The sequence below is a fragment of the Rhyacophila brunnea genome, unplaced genomic scaffold (assembly GCF_057557595.1).
Source record: "Rhyacophila brunnea isolate RB1 unplaced genomic scaffold, BYU_Rbru_1.0 scaffold_1, whole genome shotgun sequence".
In the NCBI taxonomy this organism is placed as follows: Eukaryota; Metazoa; Arthropoda; class Insecta; order Trichoptera; family Rhyacophilidae; genus Rhyacophila; species Rhyacophila brunnea.
In genome coordinates this window covers 56,972,954-56,999,263 of record NW_028232751.1, presented here as the reverse complement: position 1 = coordinate 56,999,263, position 26,310 = coordinate 56,972,954, and the positions used below count along the sequence as shown (strand labels likewise).

Sequence of the window (26,310 nt, the reverse complement as noted above, 5' to 3'; positions counted from 1 at the left end):
GTAACTCTACAGTTTTCATGATACCCCGGGCGCAGGACGGATGTGATGTTTCATGATGCTGTGTATCGTGCGATTAACTTATTTGATGGCACCATAAAGGTTGATTTATTTTTTATTAACTATATCATGTTTGTGGATGTGTTAAATAGGTTAAATTTATAATTGTATTTATCATTTTACTTTAATATCTACATAAGCATATAATTTCTTGTTAGATTGGTTGTTATTTGTAATTAAGTCATTTTTATAATTTGTATTTATTATGTCGCATTGGCCAATCGCTGTAATGGCATAATACTCTTTTTCTAAATAAATAAATAAAATAAACAAACAAAAATTGAAATATTTTTGTAAATTATTCCATACTTAATTTAATTTTAAATTCATTTATTTTCGATGGAAACAGTAAAGGAAGCACTGGCAAAGCCAATTTGATAAGGGATGATGATATAAAAGCAGATAACTTATTGGAATCATGAGCCAGTTTTATTTTATTTGTACTTCCTATAAATTTTGTATGATAAATAAAATAGTCAAATTTAATCAATAAAACATCTTAATTCAAAATAAATGCAGACTGCATCGGCCACATACATAGACTAACCAGGAAGCTACCGATAAGACAGGCTATGTGTGTATCCTCTGAGGATTAAAGGGTATCTGGACGGCCGAGATTGGGATGGCTTAGAATGACTTAGAAGAATAATTAGAAAGCAGCAGCGCTGAATTGCGTGTCCGGAAATTTGTACGTATGCAGTTCGCCGTATCACATTTCACCGTGAAATATTGTATCGGAAATATATGGTCGCATATTAAAAACCGTCCAACCTCTTTCGGTCGTATATTACTGAGATAAAATTCATGTCTGAATAAAACAGTTCTTGTCGACTTACCGGAAGCCAGCGGCAAACAAATTTTGAAAATAGCCGATATACTGGATTATTTGTTAGGTTAGGTTAGGTTAGGTTTTCATTCTTGAATTCATGAATTATGCCAAAATCTTGTGCTCACGCAAAATGCTCCACATACAAGAGTGTATTTTTTTCTTGGTGTTATAGAGATGACCGTATAATATACGGTCATCTCTTTCCGATAAAAAAGCTCATGGCTACAGCTACAACTGTGCTACAGTGAAATGTAATATGTACAATTTACATGTAACCCTGAATTGTGTGGAAAAAGTTGGAGGATTGATTAGATCAAAACGTGTCAAGGGTTATAATAAACAAACACTAAAGTACTATTTCAAATCAACCCTTAAGTTGTCATATCAAACACAAAAATAGCTTTAAAGTTTGAATAATATGATGTGATTTTTTATTTTTTGCAAGGTATTTATGAGGTCGCACAACGGCAACAGGGAATGATTGTGTGTCGAAAACATCTCGTGGTTTTCTCACCCTCTCTCGGCTCTTGAGTTTTAACTGACCCAGAAGAGAACGGTTAACCAAATATCAAAATCATGTAACTATCATAATATTTATCATAGGTTTTACTATTAAACACTTGATATCAAATTGGATTTGTAAATTAACTACTAAGAAAATAATGGTTTTAAAAACATAGTGTTTTGTTAGTTCTACCGTATTTAAGTTATTTATGTTGACAGCTGTTTTGTACAATAAACCCATCTTTGGAATGATTTGGGAATAATATTGAGACATAAACCTTCACAAAACTGTAACAAAATGCATGTGCGAAAGAAATAGGGAGATATGTGTTAAAAATTGAAAGATAATTTTAATAATATGTCAAATTAACCACAATGTTGATACTGTTAATAGCACCGTCGAACGACAACATCGCGTCTCACTTACACTTGAAGAATGAGATTGGAGAATGATTTGAGTAACCCCATGTATATGACGCCGCAGTTTTTTGCACGGCCACCTTTCTTGACGCCATACACGTGTCAGAATGAAAAGATTTTAGTGCCACACTTCCTTGTCCCGAAGCGATGCTGCACGGGACTGATGTGGCAACCATGCACATTAGTGCTTAAAGAAAGAGTTTTAGAAAATAAATAGAATCTTGACATGCTCTGCTGTCATTTATCTTTAATGACATGAAGTGTCCTCTGTATCCGTGTACTGAAACTCTGCCGAAACAGAGGAGTCAGGAGTTGAAAGTGATAAATCTAAGGAGAGATCGGAATTATTCCGTCCTCCATACGACGCAGTAAATTTTTAAAAAGCTTCAAAGTAGATTGGAGAGACAGTCAGCACTTTTACGTGTAAACAGTTATTATCGATATGATTGTTTAAAATACACACTATTGGTGCAAGTAAATCCTTGCACATGCACGTGTACAGGCATTATAAGTCAAAAATTGTCATAAAAAATGAACAAAACGGTGTGTCCATAATATAACTGTATTAGGAAATAGGTGTCGATCTTACAAATATTTCAATCTTTGTCTATTTCTTAATATTTATTTTAAAATCTTTAAACCAGATGTTTTATAAGTGAACACTGATCAGGGTCAATATTTTTCTACATGTTTTACGTATAATTATTATCTCACCATGTGCTCTTAATTTATTTCCAGAGATGCATACCGGAGTTTGGAAATGCGGCGTTTGGGGTGCTCATGGAAGTTAATAGCACATGTGGTGAGTCCGGTGACATCACGTACTGCATACAGAGTGGGTTTCAGACAAGAAGCTCCTGTGAGAAATGTAGTGCGGGGCAGTATCAAGCATATTTCCTCACCGATCTGCATCATCAGACTGAAAATCAAACATGGTGGCAGTCGGAAACCATGAACGAGGGAGTTCAGTATCCGAATTCAGTATATCTGACTCTCGATTTGGGTAAATATATTTTTGGATTATTTTCCCTAGTATAATAATATAGTTAAGGTTTATTTTATTAACATATTAATAAATTCAAAACAACTGATTGTCAATGTACTGACGTAAGCACAAAGGTGATAGATACTTGGCAAAAATCAATTAGATTTTATATTCAAATTCCATCAACTACCCTTGGTCAATAGTATATAATAAATGCAATTAAGGCGAAGTGCGGCGCTATTGCAGATTTACTAGAAGTCTTTTGTCTTTTCCCTATCAACATCAAGTTGCGCGCGCCGATCCAACACAATTTATTATTATGATTATTCATTAAGATTTCAGGCTATATTTATGTAAGTATTATTTATGAGTAAAATTATATATCAATAAATAAATAAATTTTGTGAATGTTTAGTTGGTAAATAATTCAAACAATGGTATGTTGTAACTTCACAATATTTTGACACTTCATACACAAAAATACATATTTTTACAGTTTAGGAGAACATTTGTCGCATATCCCATGTCAATTTATTTATTAGCGGTTTATAATAATTGAAGACAATAATAATGATTATGTTTCATCAGTTCATCACAAAAACCCAATATCACGTTTCAGTTAAACCATTAAATAGGCTATGTTTTACTTTTGATTTGTAATAAATTATTATTTTTAACGAAAATAGTTGTACATGAAAACATGTACAACACATAAAATGTTTGTATGAAAACATGGTTGAAATAGCGGTTGTTAAATTTTTCAAACAGCAGTTCCAAAGTAGGTACATTCTACAATAATATTATTTATTCGCATACATAATAATATTATTGCTGACGGTACCTATATTGATAAAATTTGATTTTTTTTAAATTCATCATGGGCACTTCTGAATCGATTATAACCGCTGTATGGCAAAGATCAGTTTTGGTTCAATACAATAATTAAATTACAATTATCATTCGCTATATGAGACAGATGAATCGCATAAGTTTTCATCACCCCCACTGTAATATTAACCCAATGCTTACGGGCCGCACAAAATTGTGTTTTTGCTAATTGCTTTACAAATGCAAATTAACATGTTAATTAAAAAATTAAGTAAAAGAGCCCGTAAACATTGGGTTAATATACTCAAGTAACGGCTTATTTTGTTTTGTTAAGCCAAAGAAGTATAACTTCTAACGCGCGTACATAAGTACACACATCGATTTTTTATATTATGTAACTAGCAATAATCCGTTGTCTGATTCTTCAGAGATTGTATGAAATTTAGTAGACCAGTGCATCTATTCTATACACAAGACTGCTATCGGCAGCTATCGAGCGTAGTTTTTCATTTGTTTGTATCGAAGTATTATAATTGTTACAATAAATTAGCCGCCTAGACAGTCAAAATTGTCTATCTCACTCTAAAATTTAGCACACCCAAGAGAGGTGCTGTTAAAACATAGCACTTATTGTAACAATTACAACTAACTTATTGTAATTGTTAAAATAAATGCTATTACTTCGATACAAAACTAACTTCGATAGCTGCCGATAGCAGTCTTGTGTATAGAATAGATGCGTAGGGGTTATTCATCAGCATTATTTTCATACATCTTGGCTCGATCTCTATAGAAATTGTTTTTCAATGAAACCTGTGTTTTCACTGTTTATGTCTAAGAGGTTATTAGGCAACAGCCAAACTTGAAACCATTCAATGTGGCTAATATAACACACGTTTAAAAAAATATATTTTACCTACTTATACCTAAAAATAATATTTACACTGCAAACGATTTTTTATGTATACCTAGTATTAAGAGAACTTCTTGGTAGCGTTGCTCTGTATTCCTAATAACTATAAATTGTTCTCCCAAGGTGTAGAACTTATGTGCCTTTGGTGATGCCCACAGAACAGATTAATAAATAGAATTAATGTAAAAGCCATCGCCATGGGTTTTGAAGCAGGGTATTTTATGATGGTCAGGTCATAAAACTTAAGTTAAACAAAGCGCGTCAAATTTCCCCAATATTGAATACACGTTAATTTTAATGCACATTATTATCATACAGACAAAACTCTTGAAAATTGAATATTCTTTAACACAACGTGTTAATGTTTATCCCATGTTTTTCCACACTCGCTATTCGTAGCGTGTTATACCACACCAATTAGGGTAAGCCAGTTCTCATTAATTTTGTGTTCCCTAGTGATGCCAAACATAGAAATGTAATAGCTGTATTTAACGGAATTGCTTAGTTGAATGATATCGATATATTCCATTTACATGAGACATTAATTCAATTTTCATAGTTGCTTTTGGCAAAATTCATGAATTCAAGAATGAAAATCTAACTTAACCTAACCTAACCTAACAAATAATCCAGTATATCGGCTATTTTCAAAATTTATTTGCTGCTGACTTCCTGTAAAGTGTAAACCAACAAGACTGTGTTTTATTTAGACATGAATTTTATGTCGGTAATATACGACCCAAAGAGGTTGGACAGTATTTAATATAGGGCCATATATTTCCGATATAACATTTCACAGTGAAGTGTTTTTCGGCAAACTGCATACGTACAAGTTTCCGGACACGGTCATTGTTTGGTATAGTTTTTGGGCCGGAGGAGTCATCAGACCATATTTCTTTGAAGATGAACATGGTCAAGCAGTTTCGTTTAATGGAAAACAATATTGTGACAATATGATTCAAACTTTTGGCTTTTTTGACTTAGAAAATATGTGGCTCCAGCAGGATACTTGTCATACTATTAATGAAACAATGACTGCATTGATAATTGCAGTTCTTGTTGTGCCACCTTATACTATAATTTACTACTTTTAATAAGCCTACTAGTATACGTTATCGTATAAGTGAGGGTGCGTGGTGCTAACATTTGACACATCATTCAGAATTTTTAGGTATAGTGGGTGTTGTCTCAAATTCGCACACGGGAAAATTTATATTGCTATATGTATGGACATTCATTTGTCTTTTTTATGTTTCAGGAAAAGCCTATGACATTACATACGTGAGAATCGTATTTTATTCTCCACGTCCTGAAAGTTTTGCGATTTATAAAAGAACACGGAAGACTGAAGATTGGGTGCCATATCAGTATTACAGGTATTGATTTTTACCTCTCACAAATATTTTCATGGTGGAAATTTTAAATTATAAATTTTATATTAATTCTATTGAATTTTCTTAAAAAAAAAATCTTACAAATGACATAATCAATTTGTTGTAAGTTTTATCAATTCTTCATACCCTGCTCGCCCACCGTAGTGGAGGATTGCCGAGTGCTAGCATAAACCTACAAGAACCCAATATTTTAATAATCCTTAACCTAACCTATTATGGCTTGTGAGGGTTTAATTGATTTTTAAACTAACCAACACTATCTGCAAATTGTAGCCTTAGGCTTTTCGCTCATGGTGAAACTAAAATCCGATAAACTGGTTGGAGATGGAACTCCTGGCCAATCACTGATGTTTCACACACGGCGCTACTGAAACCCACTTGAAATAATAATCTCATAACCTCAAACTGTCAAACACATTGTCTTTCCTACATCATTACAAGTTTTTTCCGTAATATCTATATAGGAATATTTTGGCAGCCTGTAATTATACAGGCAGGAGTATTTCTCAACTTCTGCCACAAATTTTAAATTAAAAATAGGTTCGCCATTTTTAACTTTTGACGTCTTGACTTGATATTGCTTGTTCAGTTCAGTTCAGTGCTACCAATTTTGGTAAGAAAATATGATTTTTCATTAAATCTACTGATATTGGCACCACTGTTCTATGTGGGACTGGAAACTGAGAGACTGAGAGACTAGCATGTCACGTCTCGTCAGTTTAGTAGCGAACGTTTTGAAATTGAGAGATTCTAGTTTTGCCATTAGCATACCGCCATTGAAATACATTAGCTAGATACTGGTTGAAATTTTAGTTTCATTCTCGTCTTTTTTGAGTATTCTCGTGAGCGGAAGGCCTTAGTTCAATGAAAACAAACACGTATGATTGAGAAAGTTTAGTATGCACTATTTATATTAGATCATAACAGCCTTCCTCCACCTTTCGCCACTGGTGTGATATATTTGATCTTTATTATACCTCCCCGCAGAATGGCGTTAGTTGTTTTATTACATTTTTCAGTTAAGGCTATTTTTACGATAAATTGTGAGCTATTCACTTAATATATTGGGTTTATGCTCTAGATACAAACACGTGTTGAAAAAACAATTTGTATGCCATGAATTTAGACAGCACTGCAACTATTTTACCACGTTTTTATTAGCTCGTATTCTTGTTTGTCCAGTACAAAATTTTTCATGTGTCCAGTCCTAGCAACTAAATTATTAATAATATATACGTGCGTTATTATGGAAATCAATATGAAATGTCAAAATGACATTTCAGTATTCTATATTTATTCAGTATTTCTATCAAGTACAAAAAAAAGTATTTATTAATACATAGAGTTGTCAAGTTTATATGATTCAACGGAAAATTTAAAAACGTGGTGTATAAAAAGTTCTTTTATCTTGTAATTATTTATATGTAATACATTATGTTGATTGTAATTAAATATTTTGTGCTATAAAATACTATATTATATTTCAAAAAAAGTTATTTTATTTCAGTTAGAAAACCTCTTAAACCTCAAACCCACTAGTGACTATGTAGACATGTGCAACTGATATGTATTTAAAAGTGGCTCTATAAGCTGCACATTTTTAGATTTCAACCATTTTGCTAGTTAGTGAATACCAAGTGATAGATAAAGTTTATAAATTATCATGAATTACCACCAATTATGTAGCGAATATTTTGAAAATATTAATCTTCTTTTTTTCCCTATAGTGGTTCATGCCGAGACACTTATGGACTTCCCGATTCGAAGAGCGCTGAGAGGGGATCGGAAACCAGGGCTCTTTGTACCAGTGAATATTCTGATCTCTCTCCCCTGAGAGGAGGAAATGTTCCCTTCTCTACCCTCGAAGGAAGACCATCAGCTTTCGACTTTGCCAATAGTCCCGAATTACAGGTAAGAATATTCACAATAGGTTATATTAATAGACCCACTGCCATGCCTAGTAACTGTAGTAACCCAACAAATAAATACATAAATAAAGATATGAAGCTTGTATCAGTTTACTGATTGATTCACCTTGGTCAACATAAAATGCCACAATACATCTAGTTTGTCTTCCCCGTTAATAACCATCTTATGTGGTTCATCTTGGGCTGGATTAATATTGTATGTACACCTGATCCTCTTTTTGCACGGCTTTTTTTTGCACAGTTTCGAAATAACATGGTTTAAAAAAATTACTGATTATTTTTTATTTACACTGATTTTTTTTGCTTTAACACAGTTTAAAAAAACTTACAAGAATAAAAATACGTATGCGTATACGTATTTATAGAAAAATTGCAATACAATGGACCGTATGTCATTGGTGCATACATGTGTTGTCAGCGTATGCCGCCCAGACATACATACGTACATACATAGTGCCACTAGTCAGTCATATCGGGTTCGATACGAGAGACCCGCCGCGTGCTTCGGCGTCAGCGTCATTAAATATTTCCAGCGATGAGAGTGATTTTTCGCCAGCGAAAAACAGCAGTAAACAGGCACGTTTATTGTCAAGTGGTGACACTGAATTAATATATTTATCTATGCTAAATTTAATTTAAAACGAAAACTACTTTATGTATAAATATTTTTATTTATAAATAATAAATAAATTCGATTTATTTTTGAGTTCAAGAATTTCGTATTTCGAGTTGATTTTAGTAACGGAACCTATCTATCATTTTTGTATGGGCACCATATCTTTTTTTACACGGTTTTGTTTTGCACGGTAGTCTTTGGAACGACTCCCCCGTGCAAATAGAGGATCTGGTGTGTGTTGATATTTCAGCAGGTGATAGAAATACATCTTCCTGATTAGTTCCCATGCATATGAGTTGAGTGAATGGCTAAAATTGTTCATTCTATATATTGAACATACATACTTTAAAAACATCTTATGCATATATATACCCATTAAAAAAAAAGATTTTTCTAGTGGGTATGTGAATGAGATGTTTTCATATTGTGTCTATTCAATATATTCTGTTATGGTAAAACTATATTCAATTATTGTTTCGCCGTAGGATTCACGCTTACTGTGGTATTAGAAATGAATAAATCATAATCTTGCATATATTTTTTTGGCAAAAATGTTCATAATAACTGAGTTGCTGAGGATAGAACGAATTATATCCCTTAGTTGGAATATGTTACTTACAAATAGATCACATGAATCACTCTTGAAGAGATACCATTTGCCGGAAACTATTCCTCTTATCTCTCAACTTATTACCTAGTGATAACCCGTGAAGTTAAAAGATTGAATACAATTTTTTATTATCATCAGAATGTTTACATAAAATTATGACTGACAAAAGTATATTAATGTTTAACACAATTAATGAAATACAATAAAGAATTTTTCATTTAAATTATCATGCAGGCAAGCAAAATTTCTGTTAAAGTATTGTAACCTGGAAACATCTGTGTCTAAATTAATGGTGTGTTAGAAATACTGTCACCAGTTTCTGTACTCAAGTCTCGGCATGTACTATCCATACTCAGTACGTGTGGCCCAATAAACTTGTTCGAAGTTCGAACACATGCGATGAGATCATCGCCGCGACTCGCTAGTTAGTACTGTTGTTAGACTTTCAATATTATTGACATTAAATGCGCGCGAGCGAGATAGCATATATACGTATGTCTAGCTGTGATATACTCAACTGTCATTGCTCTCCCTTTCTCCCCGATTGTAAAGTTGGTATAGTGAAGGACAGAAATGGTGACATGTTCATTTTATAGTAATAATATGGAGTTAGTTTTAGTTCCAGTTGAGTTGACGTCAGTCTCAAATCCCGGAATAGGTACTAGTGCTCGAGTTCTGATAAGTATTTACGCATTTATCTGGTTTCGTCACGTCGAGTTTCTCGATTTTTTAGTGTTATAATTGGAACTTATAAACTGAATTCAAATTTAATGCGTGATTGTGTAAATGGATAATAATTATATAAACAATTTGTGAAAAAATGGCTTCTAAAAAGTCAAGTACGCCAAACGCTCTATATAATATTCCAAATAATAGTAAGTATTTTTTTATACTGGTATGTAGTAAGTATTCTAAGTCTTAAATAATTACAAGATGAAAAGAACTTTTTATATTCCACGTTTTTAAATTTCCTGTTGAATCATATAAACTTTTACATATAACAATTCTATGTATTGATAAATACTTTTTTATGTATTGATAAATACTTTGAAATCCTGAATAAACATAGAATATTGAAATGTCATTTTGACATTTCATATTGATTTCCATAGTAACGGACGTATATATTAATACTTTAGTTGCTAGGACCCCCTTAGCAACCAATAATAGTGTTTTACTTTTTACGAATTTTTTCCGAAATAACTTTCCGTAAAAAACAGAATTAACTGAAAATGAATTCAATTCTGCTTAAAGATTGCTAAAAGTATTAAAAGAATGCATTGTCGTCGTGTTCTGATATATTCTAAAAGTTTCAAATGTCTAGCTAGTCGGGAAGTTAGTTAAAAATCTTCAATCATCCAATACAAATCTTGGACAAACAAGAATACGAGCTAATAAAAACGTAATAAAATCAACCAGTTTTCCCACCCCTAGTCTAGATACTTATCGACTGTAGAAAGGAAAAAAGACGTAATCCTCAGTTTCCAAGTCCAACTAACCGACTGGTGACTGTATTTTGGAATAACAGACGAGCATACCTATACCTATTCCAAATCGTCCAAAATATCCGTGCGCATATGATTACACAAGGAGAGACCGTTTCTGAGCTCAATACATAATAATCGCTGTTTCGGCGTCTGATATTTCATTTTTTTTTTGACGACTTTGATGTTTCGAGAGGTTGTGACCGTCACAGTCATTAGGCTCCTATGTGCGTGGCCGGCTATGCAAAATGAATGCGACATTCCTACAAGATTTCATTTATGGCTGTGTCTCAGACGAGACTAGTTTAGATGTGCAAGCTTTCCTTCGGTTCAGTTCAGAGACCTGCTGTTATTATAAGATATGGAGTAGACGTAGAAAAGGATATGGAATAACTGCGACCAAAATTCAGTTCTGCAATCATTATGGTAATGAAGTTTAATCTGACTGGAGCTGTATTAATATTATCAATGTTATTATTGTTTTAGGAATGGGTCACTGCTACAGAGATTCGAATTACTCTTGACCGTTTGAACACATTTGGTGATGAACTCTTCAGTGACCAACAAGTACTACAATCATACTGGTACGCCATCGCTGACGTAGCCGTGGGTGCGAGGTGTACATGCAATGGACACGCCGTAAAGTGCGAGTTGGGTATCAACGAGATCGGCATACGGCAGAGGATGTGTCAGTGCGAGCATTATACTTCCGGGCCGGATTGTGAGAAGTGTTTGGACTTTTACAATGATGCACCGTGGGGCCGAGCCAATCAGACTCATGTACACGAATGCAAAGGTTGGTGGACTTTATTATCGCTGTTAATATTGCGAATGTTTGGTTTTGGATTATAAAACGTACATAACCAATAATAACAAACAAATCAAAGATACTCATGACAACTGATTCAAGACTTATAAGCAAGTGACTCAAAGACAATACAATAAAGCGCGACCCAAATTTAGGTGCATGTCGCCTACTGTCACCCCGTCGCAGTGAAAATTTAGTCTATAGTTTTGTCATTTTGCAGAATATTTTGAACGTGCACCATCCCCACAAATTCACTGAAGAATGACACTGATGAAGAGTTCCTACTATATTGTATTAGTAATTTGAATTATTATTAATTATTCATGCTAATTTCAATTAATTCTAACAGTTTCTACGTGTGCGTACGTTAAAATTACTTTTGACATGACATCCATAGATAATATTTTAAATATAACCCAACCTGCAGACCATAGATAATAGACAACATTCTCATAGAAAATACATGGTGGCAACCGCTGACATTCGAAAAGTGTAGGCATGTGGAATATGATAAAAACGTTCAAAACATCATGCAGGTGTCGATGCAGTGCAGTTCAACGTGAGATGACCTCGTTGTTTTAGTGATTACGGCTGATTTTGCCAACTGACTGTTCGTTTAAAGGTTCAAAATGTGCTATGGGATGGGACCATCAGTCTGATAACATTTTAAACACCAAGAACAACGACATTACACACTTTTTTCCCATAGCGACAGCCTGTGACAGTAGGCGACATGCACCTCAATTTGGGTCGCGTTTTATAAGTCTTATTGCATAAAGTACTTACTGAATAATAAGATGTTACAAATATATCAGCTGAACAAGTATTACCATATTCTTTATCGAAAAAGAGGGAAGGCATGTATCTTTATCCACATTACTGTTTAATCTGGACAATTGATCTTTTACTGTAATGAATAGAGATGAAGCCTTATTGTCGCATATACAAATGATAACATACAGTGTTGCACTGGTCAAGCTATTTTTGAACAGTCAAAACTGCAGAAAAACTTATCTGAACTGCAAACGCCTGTTGCTACGCTTAAATCTATCAATTCATATGACTATCTAGTCTAGGCCTAGGCAAACTACGGTCCGCCTAAGTATTTCTGTGTGATCCGCGTGCCTTAATCGTATTTCTGAAAAAAAGTTTACATTTTTTACGTTTTAACGCCTTTTTAAAAATAAAATTTGAATATCGTCGAGAAGCAAGAATCTGCAAATTTTACAACACACTTAATTCGGACAAATTCGAACTTGAAGATTCTGCTTGAAAAATGTTTTTTGAAAATATTTTTGGGTCAACCTACAGTATGTGGACAAACATTTTCATTTTTGAGTATCAATAAAAACTCTTTACGATCAAGCATCACCGATGAACAGTTTTAAGAATCTCAACTACAAAATTAAAAAAAACCTGAAATTAAAAAATGTTGAAAAATGTAAAACAGTTTCATTCTTCTTATCAATTTGTTGGCCATTAGAGAATCATTTATTTTTTTATGTTGAAATTCCTTTTTCATTATAATAAATGATGCATGTTTAAAAATAGTGTTTTACTTGCGGTCCGCCGCCGTTCATTTTATATTCCTAATGTGGCCCTTCATCTAGAAAGTTTGCCTAGGCCTGATCTAGTCTAAACATCTGCCAATAAACAAATTAGGATTTTATAAAATATGTTTAAAGGTTGCATAAAAACTGTTACAATTTATATTAATATTTCATACAAATAACCATGTTTTCTGTATTCTGTCGCGGGTGGAAAATATATGCAAATTTACTGTACTGACACATTTGGGGGAAACTTTTTACTGTTTAATTTAAAGTATTGAGGAGTGGTTGTGTGAAATGTTGTTTTGATTGAAGTCTGCAAATTTGTACGATGTATATTATCCAAACTACATTTAATTTTAAATGTTTGCAGGTATGGATATGCGTTGAGTTTTAAACAGATGATTGTGCGCATGCATTTGTGTAGCGGCAAATGTTTACAAATCATTGTATAATTTGTATTGTCGGCATATGTATGTATATTAGTTTGGACTAGGCTTTAGTAATAGAGGAGATAGAACTTAAAAATTCAATTCATTCGCACGAACAGTAGATGTATTCAATGTTAAGCTCATTTCTAATATATATAACTATGTATAAAAGATAACAGTCATGTAGCGACAAGAATATCTAGGCAATAACCGGAAGTCGCTGGAGTCGAAGTGCGGTTAAAAGTAGGAGGGGCTTTTTAGTTCACAGTTTTAACACGTGGACAACTCATCGATAACCGGAAGTCGTTGCAGTTGAAGTGCGGTTAAAAGTGGGAGGGGCTTATTAGTTCAAAGTTTTATTGACAAGAAGATCTTGTTAATCGATCGTTGTTAAAAGCAAAAAAAAAATGCCTTCGTCATATTTTACTTAAACGGACATATGCCACAAGCGCGTTTACATGCTCTACAAATCTGTGCATGCAAGGCCGGCCATAGAAAATGAGCGTGTATACTGTACCGCTGTACTTTATACTCACTTCAGGCTAGCAATGTTCTCAATATAATATCTTCTTAATTCTACTGCTGAATGAAGGTACCCCTTTTTAATGTTTACGCTCACGAGAGCATATTGCATTTCACAATCGGTGAGTCCAACATCAAATCTATGGTGACTTTGCAGCCAACATGCACGGTTTACGTTTCATAGGACATTGGCTGGAATGCGGGCACGACCATCAAGGCGCTGAACACGTCCTCTGGGACTGCCCGCTGACGGGATCCGACTGTGCGGAGCTGTTTGCCATTGTCTGTCCACACACAGGCCCAATTAGCCACGCCAACTTGATATCTACCAAGGTCAACTTTGAGGCTATAATTTTCTGTGACATGTGGAGGACGGAATAATTCCAGGTACAAAGGACACTTCATGTCATTAAAGATAAATGGCGGCAGGGCAAGTCAAAATTCTTCTTTTATTTTATAAACTTTTTCTTTATGCATCGAGGTGCATGGTTGCTACATCAGTCCTGTGCAGCTTCATTTCGGGACACGAAAGTGTGACACTAAAATATTATCATTCTGACACGTTTAAAGCGTCATGGAAGGCATTTGTACACAAACCGCGGCTGCATATACATGATGGGTGGAGATAGGGTAACTCAAATCATGTCAATACAATATAGACTAGATTGTATGTGTATTTTGATCCAGAAGACTGGTATGTACGAGTGGCGTGCTGTTCATAATTTTTTTTTTTTCGACCATGTCCGATCCTATTCATAAGATAAAAAAAAGTCATCGGATTGCAGTTTCTTGCGTTGTCAATATAGGCGAGTTCACGGGACATATTTTTAAAAGTCCGAATTATTGATGTAATCATCTGTCCTTTTCGTAATGATTTTTCACATACATTTCGTAGGTATCATCGTCATTATCAACTGGAGTCGATCCACTGCTAGATGAAGGCCTCCCCTAGCTTCTTACACTCTTTTCGGTCCCTAGTTCTTTGCTGCCACGTACATCTACAGAATTTTATGTGTTCTTCTACCCAGTGGGTTTTAGGGCGTCCCTGCGGGCATTTAGTGCTCCTTGGGTGCTACTGTATGACGGCATTTGTTCAGTGGTTGTCCACTCGCAAAGCGACATGTCCAGCCCATTGCCATTTCATCTGCTTAGCGACCTCTATCACATTGTGTCTTCTTGTCTGCTTTCTTATCCATTGGTTTATTTTGTGATCTTTACGCATTGTGACCAACATGCACCTTTCTATGCCACGTTGCGCTAGTAGATATATATATGTCAGTCATGGCGAACCTATGGCACGTGAGATTTTGCATGGCATGCGAATGTTTTATTTTGAAAAGGAAAAAATACCTCCAATAATTTAAAAAAAGGTTTACAAATAAATGTATTTATAATATTATTAAAAAATAATGATAGCCGTGCGTATTTTCTTCAGTTTTTAATATTATTTTTACCAATAAATTTTGTGAACGGGGGAAGCCACACTCTGATTTTTATCAATTTACAATGCTTGAGACCAATCGAGAACTAAAAATAAAAATATTCAACCAACAAACCTGATGAAATTCATCGGCAGTCATTCAAATATAAACAGCTGGTTGTTCTCTGAAAATTTTGAAAAAAATAGAAAAAAAAACATTAAAAGAATAAAAGATATGCCTTCGGCTAGAAACACAGTGAAAAATAGAACCACAAGAACTCAATTGTAATTTTTAAACTTTTTTAATAGCATTCTGAAAAACTATTTTTTCACTTTTTTCCTCATGAAAAACTGCTCGGACGTCATATTTGGGATATTTTGGCACGCGTACCTAAAAAGGTTCACAAACCCTGATATAGATAGATACCCAGTTCATATAAGGAATATTGAAAAATTGTTTTGATAGATAATGAACAGCATGCCCGATTCCAAAAGTCACCGCACGCTACTGATGCATGTAATGCATCTCCCCATACTGATCTTCGTATGACAGTTTCTTTGAGATAGGTACTACCAATTTGTGAAAGGAGGTTCATATAGTCATAGTCGGAGGGTGGTGATTTACTTATTGGTCAGTTATTGTTATCTAACACCCACGGTGGCCTCGCGACTTAAGCGACGGCCTCTAGCATCGTGGGTTTAGGTCTGGCAAGAAGTACACAATATTGTTTTTCAATTATAGTATGAGTCAAAGTATGGACCTAATAGGTTGAGCAAGTGGGTGACATCCATTTCTTGTAAAAACAAAAATATGTTAATACAAACATCCACTCTGTGGAGGCCTATACAATCTTACCTACTCCGGTATCAGAGCATAGAATAAGTACAACATTACGCTATTTCCCTTTGCCTCTTATCTTGTCTGATCTGCGGTGCGTAGATAGCTATTGTAGAATTGCTTATTGTAAAGGAGAGTCGGCTATGACGAAAGTATCCATGTACCGTGCCACAGGGGCACAGTGCGGCACCTACAGGCGGCATCCGGTGACATGCCCCAGCCTCGACGAACGACTTTCATGATCATATCCAGACAGACACATGTATTTGTGACGTGTTTGTACCAGTATAGCTACATACATGGCGATTTCTCCTCTCTTTCCTAATTGTTTTTAACTGTATTTTTTCGAATGTCCACTTCGAATGGCCTGTACACGTGCATGGACTTACTTGCAACAATAGTGTGTATTTTAAACTATAGCGATAATAACTGTTTACACATAAAAGTGCTGACTGACAATCTTATTCTTCAAGAGTAAGCAAGACGCGATGTTGACATTTTATAGTAGGTACTATTTGACAGGTCGTGAAAATCGGTTAACCTAAAAATGAGTCTGCGCGGTGTAGTTTGTTTTTTTGCCGGGAGGTTCGCCACTATCGTTCTATTGCGCAGGCGCAGTTATCGAACAAATCCAACTGTCGCGTGAATGTATTATCATGCATGCAATCTTGCAACTTGCATGATAATACATGTTTACACGTGCATTTTCTTGTTATGGTTGTGATAATACGTACTGTCCGCAGTAAATCCATACATGTATAACTATTTTGAACTAAAAATCTTCCTACCGCTTTACTACATACATCTCTACCCCCACTTCCGTTCTTTCGCACTATATAATAATATGTGCCTACATTGATCCCACGTTCGATGTCGTTATAATGGAAAGATGAGCCTCTTAACTTACTCAGCCATAATAGTGACCACCAGTATAAGTTGTCCGATGAGTGAGTTCAATACTTTTTATACTGTGATGAGCTTAGTTCTAAATTCGAACATAGTGACAATTTATGATAGACGATAGTATATCTATATTCTATCTATAGCATAGCCGTACATTTAGCGACAGAGTTGCGAAACACAAGTGGCACCTCTTAAAATAATCATGTATCTTGCACAGAAATTGAGTAAATAGTGTTGTACCTACCTACTTCATTAATAAATTTACAAAAAAGCAAAATTGTATCGAGTAGATACCGATATCCGACGTAAATAATTTTGTATAGGTACTTATCATGTTTGATTATTTTGAGAGGTGCCAATTTTTCTCATTGTTTCTACTAAATGCACTACTGTCCGACAAGATCTCGTCGATAACTGGAAGTCGCTGTAGTCGCATATAGAAAACTTCTCAGTGACATACCTGTCATGAGTGTCATGGCGGCAACACGTATTTAAATAATGTATCGGCTCTCTTTTTAGATTCGACTCGTTTTCTTCTTTGCAATACACCAAAAGTTTACTAATAATAATTTGAATATCACTCCTGATCGTTATAGACATGTTTTTATTATAAAAAGCATCAAATTACGTAAATTTATAGATCCGCGTACACCACGAAAGCGTAAAAAGAAATGATAAATTTAGGGGCGTTCTTCATTTCAAAACGTAAGTGCGATTAACTAAACATGAGGGGCTTGTTAGTTCACAGTTTCAGTGACGTCCCGTGGGGGTAGGCAGATTGAGCGTCGCTTGGGGGCGGCAGTTACTAGAAAGGCGGCAAATCGAGGACAATCGTTAGGTATATATACAAATAGCTACCTAAACTTAGTAATAACGGAAATATCCTTTAATTAAAAACTCAGCTCACTGGTTGGAAACAAAACGTATTCATTAACATACATGATTTAACAGGACTGTATTTTATTGTTGTGTTCGCAATGTCTAGTTTACTTCCGTTGTCCTTAGAGGTCACGTCCTTGATGACCAGCAATGACACGTGGAGATTTTTGAATTATAAGTAGGTACACATAATTTTATCCAAATATTTTTGCCAGTCACTCGCGAATTTTGGAAGTTGTCAGGTGTATTTTTAAATGTATCTGAAACCGTAGACTCACAATATTTCTATTGGAGCAGAGATGGCATTTAAATTTGGTTTAGTAGGTAGTTATTTTGTCGCTAATGTATCTATACAACACATTTCTTAGATATTTTAGTCATGAAAGGATAATGAAAAATACTGTATAAAAAAATGGGTCGGCATTTTGGCGCTGCCTAGGGGCGGCATTTTGTCTAGGGACGTCACTGCACAGTTTTAACACGTATGTTTTTAAGCCACAGGTACATAATTTATGTTTAAATATACATACAAGAAGTTCTTGTTTGACATATTAGTAACTAATTGTCCGATGTCGGCAGCATACGTTAAGAGGCACATATGGCCACTTATATACATACGAATCGTATTACTATGCATCTGGGTCTTATTTTACTTGAATGGCAAAGCATTATTATTGATTAGTAATGTATTGGACTTTAATGAAACCGAAATCGAAAATACAATGTAATCAAATATGGCAACGCACATTGGTTTTGAGGAGCATTGTGCCCGCCCGCCCCATGAGTCACCAGTTATTTGGCTTCTGCGGGACGAATTAACGAAAACACAACGTAGCCCATTCATAGAACACGGCAAGCAAAAGGAGCGCGCGCTGTTTATTTTATCCGCTTCTGGACGCGTCGTCGATAGACGGGCGCCTCGGCATTATTTAATAACAGTGAACTCATTGTTTAGGTGCTAGAATTACGTCATCGTGAATATAAATTACAAGCCGCCGAGAAATTTAATAATATTTTTATTGCTTTGTTATGAGAGGCGCTGAAAATAATAATTATTTTGCGCTCCTCGTGCCCCTTATTACAATGGTGAAGGGTAATGCGCGGGTGGGAGGAGTGTCATTTCGGTTGTATTTACGCTTCACGGGCCTACTTCGCGGTGATCGCACCGATCCGACGCCTTTAGTGGGCTTTATGCCTATGAAGTCGCATCCGTGACATGTTGGTTGCAAAATAGCGAGTTGTTTGCTATTCCGCGTTTTTGACTCGCAACCGCTTTTAAAAACAAACTATTGTGCAGGCACAATTTTATTATTATTGACTTGCTTCTCAGGTGTTTTTAGCATAGCATAAGGCATAAAGCCCATTGACGCAGCGAGTGCGGCGCTCGCGCAAAATTTCTACAAGTGGCGCGTAAATCAACGAAAATACAACGTAATCAAATACGCCAGCGCCCACTGGATTTCACGACGCATTATACGCGCCCGCCGCATGAATCATCGTTTTTTCGCGAATCACCGCTTCTCGGCGATACGAATGAAAGAAAATACAATGGAGTCCATTCATTGAACACGGCTACCAAAATTACGCTGCTCGAGGCGTCGTCGATCGACGGGCGAAAAGCAATTATTTAATAACAGAGAATCATTGTTTAATTTTATTGCGTGTCAAGTTTATCGCTGGTTGAATAATGTCGTCGTAAATATTAATTACAAGCCCCGAAATAATATAATATTTTTATTGCTTTGTTATGAGAGGTGCTGTAATAACTATTGTTTTGTGCTGCTTGGGCCGCTTATTACATAGGTGAAGGGTAATGCGCGGCACGAGACGTGTGATTATGGTTATGAATAAACGCTGCATACGCGGACTTCGCCCGCTCGACGCGTTCTATAGGCACCATCGCTGATTAGTTACGGCGTCTTTATATATGTTACGCCGAATGTGCGAAATTGAATATTACATGAAATGGGCGAAATTTTGCCTAAATCATGAAAAATGCAAGCCCGTTGCCTTATTCATGAATTAGACAAAATATCTGAAGAGTGCGTGAATTCGGCAGTAATTTTTCTGCCTAGTTCATGTATTGGACAAATTGGATAGTAGCGCTACGGTGGTATTTTTTGCAACTAAACTAAATGTATCAAATGCTCGTGCATTGGTCAAAATGTACATATATTATTTATGGTCAAAATAGATGATCGCGCTCCGGTGGTATTTTTTGCAACTAATCAAACTAAACAAATGTGTCAAATGTCGTCCTACAATGACGTTCATATCCATTTACTATGCGCAAAAAAATCTAGAACTATAATATGATAACGGAAGAATTTTAATGAAAAGTATTTTCGCGATTTGATTCGTGCTTGGGTATCAAACGTGCAATGGTAGATTAAATGTTTGTGATAGTTTGTTGACACTTGATAGCTAACCTCAAAATGGACGTTCAGTTGAATAGTTTAATTCAGAATTACAAAACCTAACCTAACCCAACCTAACCTAACCTAATAATAATAATATTATATTATGTCCAATTATAACTAATAAAACCATCCGTATTAAATTTACTTTTTCTTCTGTCATGTTGACAGTTCAAGAATTCCATACCCTGGCGAATTCATGTACTCAGCAGAAAATTTACCTAATTCATGAATAAGGCAACAGGCTTGACTATTACATGAATTAGCCAAAATTTTGCGCATTTCATGTAATAGTTAATTTCGCACATTCGGTGTAACATATACATATATAATCTATCACAGCTGCACTTTACACCCTCACTAAGTATACGAATATTACCGAGGATGAATGACTAAACATAGCTATGTATTCTACATCGGCCCGCAAGTACCGCAAGTTGCCACAAAGCCGCCGCAAGAGACCGCGTCAACTTAGGCCCGTTTGCTCGATATAATATTGGAGGCCTTTGTATTATGTTTATGAACGCCTCAGAGCTAATGAGTCAACGCATAATTTCGCGTTATAAATTAGAACATAAAACTGGCTGCGGTAATAAAAACAAGTGTATCGGCGGCTTGAGAATGTAGCGGCCGACGGAAAAGTGTACCGGACACGCTTTGACTCATTAAATCTAGGCGTTCATAAACATAATACAAAGGCCCTTTTATTCGAATACAATGGCCTCCTTATTATATACGAGCGCGACACCGGTGTCCCGTCTGAAACGGGCCTTACGGAGGTGAGTCAAACCGATTTCCGCTCTGCCTGTCGCCAATGCTAGAAATTCCCACAACCCCTTCAAACTACTTTCAAAATATTACCCTTAGGAGCCCGGGCATACCCTTGATGTTTGTTCGAAAATCAGGTAGATATTATATATAAATATAATTATAAATAAATTCTGAGATTCTATGGGCATTGAAAGAAATAAACATGCTTGGTATTTTAATTTGTGGCAATCTAGTAAAAGACTTTTCCCCGTGGCAATCTATTTATCTTTTTAGGCCCTGGCCTAATTTGGTGTGCTTGTAAATTGTACGTAAAACATTTCACCGCAGCACAGTTCGCCGTGAGCTTTCTATCGGAAAGAGATGACCGTATACTATACGGTCTCCAATTTTATTAGATTCAATATGAACGTTAATTCAATTTTCATAGCCGATTTTGGCAAAATTTATGAATTCAAGAATGAAAACCAAACCTAACCTAACCCAACAAATAATCCAGTATGTCGGCTATTTTCAAAATTTGCTTGCCGCTGGCTTCCTGTAAGCCGACAAGAACCGTGTTTTATTTAGACATAAATTGTATGCCAGTAGAATATATGCTTCATAACTTTGCACTCCGGCGCTAGGATGAAAATGATATAATATTCTAAAAATATTTTTTACATATTTATTATCTATTTATTTATTTATTTATTACTAGATATATTAATACAATTGAATATCATTTGATCTAATTTTATGCGAGGTAATCAACCAAAGAGGTGTATCAGTGTCAATGACATTAATGGACAACGCACTCAATACAATAGCTAGCAAGTAAATTAGCGCATAGCGAGATTCGCACATGTATAGGTAGACGTCACGCAATTTCCATTATGCGATATCACGCATATCGTGAATATCACCTTTATTGTAATGGCGTTAGAACAGATTATGCCATTCGGCAGACCCGACAAAAAAGTGAGTCATTTTTTTTTCCAGATGCTTCGTCCATATTAATGTCATTGATCACTGTAGTAAAAATTGCAGAAAATGTGCAAAGTTATAAAACGTAGGTAGGTACCTATACTCTAGTGTACGACCCAAAGAGGTTGGACGGTCTTTAATATACGGCCATATATTTCCGATATAACGTTTTACGGTGAAGTGTGATACGGCGAACTGCATACGTACAAATTTCCGGACACGGTGCTATAGCCCTTTTGCCTTATTGTAAATCCTGGCCTGCCATAAACATAGATTTGGTTCATTGTAGGTACGTAAATTATAAAGTAGTTTGTAAACAACAAGCAGGAGATGGGCAATCGAGTCAAGTATCTTACCAATTTCTTCCATTAACATCATCGCGCGTAGGATTGGCGTCCTTGTTTTCAATTTTAATAAATTTTGCTTCGTCTGCTTATTTCAAAATATGTACCCAATTTAATAGAAGACGGTACATACGGAAACGTTACATACTCGTAATCATTAAAATTGTTTTGATCCCATGTTTTAGTTATTACTAGGCTTAGAATTCTTAGGTATTTAAATATTTTTTTTGAGCGACAAAACCCACAACAAAATATCAAAAATATCTATCCGTTTCAGACAATTTTGAAACATTTAAGCCCCATTTGTTAGTACCTATTTTTAAATATTTTTTGGATAATTACACATTTTTACATATTCTAGGTTTAAGCACATATTTTCACATAAACACAAAATTTCAATGTTCCTGGACCAATTGAAATAAAAAAATATGTAGTGTTTTAAATAAAAATACTGGACTTCAAACGCTGCAGAATTTTAAAGCTGTTTTTAAAAATCCATCACATGCCTCAGACGTTTAAATTTTTTCTACTTCAGAAATAGTTTCATTTACATACGAAATAATAACATCTGTAGAAGTGGAAAGAAATTTTTCCATGTAAGTATAAAAATTTTCTAAGATCAAATCATCAAAGATTCACTTTCGAAAATTTGAAGAATAACTTTATTATTTATTGTAGTAAAGCGTTTTCTGTTTGTGAATAAATAATAAATTAAACTGTTGAACTATATATGATTTTTTGTAATAGGTACTTATTTAAATTTTTAGCACCTATTTTTGTTTTATAGCACATAAATATGAAACTCTAATCACATATTTTCCAATTATGTATATCTACATATTTTAGGTACCTATTCATTTTTTAGCACCTAAAAATCCTAAGCCTAGTTATTACTATGAAACAGTACCATGATGGCCGCGTGGCTTAAGCGTCGGCCTATGGGCCCTATAGCGTCGTGGGTCCCAGGTTTGAATCTTGGGTCTGACAAGTAGGTACACATATTGTTCTTAAATTTGTGTATGCGTCAGGGTTTGGACCTAATAGGTTGAGCAAGTGGTTGACATCCATTTCTCGTAAAAACAACAATCTGTCAATACAAACCTCCACTCTGTGTCGCGCATAATATGATCTATTAGGATCGGACATGGTCGAAAAAAACGAAGTGAAATATGTGTGAAAACTATATAATATACTTAAGTAGATACTTATTAGAATCTTACAGCCCTGCTTCTAAAAAGCGTCCCTGTTTAACTTAGGATTGATGACCGTATGGCGTAGGCTTTTATAGTCACATTCATGGCCTGAAGCGGGCACCCAGGCTAGGATCTTTGGCGGGCCCCCTATCTATCGCTAAGGGTAACGTCGATGTGACGCTTTACAGTAGTGTTTTCTAAATGGTGTGTTCAGCACTGTGTATTTTTAATACATCCATTTGAATTATGGAGTTGCCGAGTATCGACACACAATGAAAAATTGTATCACACAACCATATATTTTAATATAATAACACTACTGAAGTAAAATAGCGCCGCAGGCGACTTTTTTCACTATTAAAGCAAATTTGTGATGTGTGTTTATCTCACATATCTGGTCGACTCACCACGCCGGGACCTCAGGCTAGAGCCCTGTCACCCCCCCCGTGTGGGGGCCATAGTCACATTTCATAGTCAAAACTCGCGGTCGCTGGTTCAAATTTTGTTTTTGAATCCCACACTCAGTAACGTCCCTAGACAAAATGCCGCCCCTGGGCAGGGCCATAATGTCGCCCCATTTTTTATACAATATTTTTATCATCCCTGCTCGTGTCGTTTCTGGTCACCAAGGACATCGAAGGGCAATGGAAGTAAACTAGACGTCTTGAACCCGACAAAAACTTGCTACTTGTCGATGATCATTGTCATTGACCCGGATACAATATCTTTATATGTAGATAAATGTAGGTACATATTTTCAAAATTCGTTTATATTATTGGTTTAGCAAAGTTCGAATCGAAGAAAAATGACTTCTAATTTAATGCTTTTTGTCACTTATAAATCACTTATATTCTTTCGTACAAATACTTATTATCGGACACGCTTTCTAGAAAGTGAAAAATAAATCGATTTTGAAATTAGTAAGCAAATCGATTGCTGCGCATCTATTCCATACACAAGACTGCTTTCGACCGCTACGGCAGCTATCTAGGGTAGGTTTTTATCGCAGTATTAGCACTTATTGTAACAATTACAGTAAGGTGGTTGTAATTGTTACAATGAGTTCTATGTTTTAACATCACCTCTTTTGGCTGTGGTAATTTTTAGAGCGAGATAGACATGTAATTGTTACGATAAGCGTTAATACTTCGATACAAACATATCATAGACAGTTTGTGTATAGAATAGATGCGCTGGACTCAATATCAACTTAATGAATCACTGGATTTAAAAAAAAATGTAATACCCCATTTAAAATAAAAATTCTGCCGTTGCATTTATCAAAATTGTCATGTAACTTCAAAGCAACAGTCGGTTCTTTAGGATAACAGGGGCCTAACTACAAAATGCATGTTTTGAGTTAGCCCCGGTTTCGACAATGCCGTAATCATATTAAATTTATTGGTGACAAAGCTCTATAACATACATATAGCCGTATACAAGATTTATTATAGTTGAGTAAAATGTGTTTTATTTAATGAATTTCATAGTAGCAAAATATTTAATTGCGTTTATCTCAAAACTGTATTATTGCAGATAGGCCCCTGTAGAGCTTCCAAGCCGGTTATAACCGTAACCGGGTAACCGCGGGTTTTTAAACTAACCGAAAACCGGGTAATTTCACGCGGTTAACCGGCTTTAGCCGTTAGCAGCCAATAGAGGTGCTGTTTAAACATAGCACTGATTGTAAGAATTACAACTAACTTATTGTAATTGTTACAATAAGTGCTAATACTTCGATACAAAAAATGAAAAACTACCCTCGTTAGCTGCCGATAGCGGGCTATGGCAGTCTTGTGTATATGTAGAATAGATAGATGCACAGGTAGCAGATGTGTATACTTTTAATTCTTGTTTACTTTTAATCATCGTAGTGTCAAGTTTACTAATGGTTTGTTTCGTTTTGTTACTATGAATATTTCTTGTGTGTTTTCATAAGTTTGACCAATTTACTGTGTACTGTATGGTTTGCGTTTCTTCTCAAAACAGCGAATAGAATAATATTCCTAACTATTAATAATTACAAGACAAAGAGAACTTTTCATATACCACGTTTTTAAATTTTCTGTTGAATCATATTATAAACTTGACAATTCTATGTATTAATAAATACTTTTTTTGTACTTGATAGAAATCTTGAATAAATATAGAATACTGAAATGTCATTTTGACATTTCATATTGATTTCCTTAATAACGCACGTATATATTAATAATTTAGTTGCTAGGACCCTCTTAGCAACCAATAATAGTGTTTTACTTTTCGATTTTTTTTCCCGAAATAACTTTCCATACAAAACGGAATTAACTGAAAATGAATTCAATTCTGCTTAAAGATGGCTAAAAGTATTAAAAGAATGCATTGTCATCGTGTCCTGATATATTCTAAAAGTTTCAAATGTCTAGCTTGTCGGGAAGTTAGTTAAACAAGTTTTGTATTGGACAAACAAGAATACGAGCTAATAAAAACGTGGTAATAAAATAACGCTGTATAATAATGACTTATATTTTATATGACGCTCGGTTGATGTTAGCATTAGCCCTGTAAATAAATAGTATTATATCGAAATCGACACCAAATTTTCTCACGCGATGTATCAAGTCCTTCACAGACTCCGGTTTACGGTAACGAAAAAATGTTATTTGCAATTGCGTAACATCGATTCTTCCATAATCAGCAATGCTTTGTTGTCGTAACTGGAA

The 26,310-nt window shown here is 35.1% G+C and overlaps 1 protein-coding gene across 1 annotated transcript in view; it reads left to right on the top strand.

Moving 5' to 3' along the window:
• LanB2 (laminin subunit gamma-1) overlaps positions 1–26,310 on the top strand; it is a 124,458-nt gene that overhangs the window by 13,825 nt on the left and 84,323 nt on the right. Inside the window, exons 2-5 of the mRNA XM_085947496.1 lie at positions 2,549–2,813; positions 5,795–5,912; positions 7,658–7,841; positions 11,055–11,364. Coding sequence (XP_085803622.1) covers positions 2,549–2,813; positions 5,795–5,912; positions 7,658–7,841; positions 11,055–11,364 — 877 coding nt within the window. The remainder of the gene's footprint in view (positions 1–2,548; positions 2,814–5,794; positions 5,913–7,657; positions 7,842–11,054; positions 11,365–26,310) is intronic.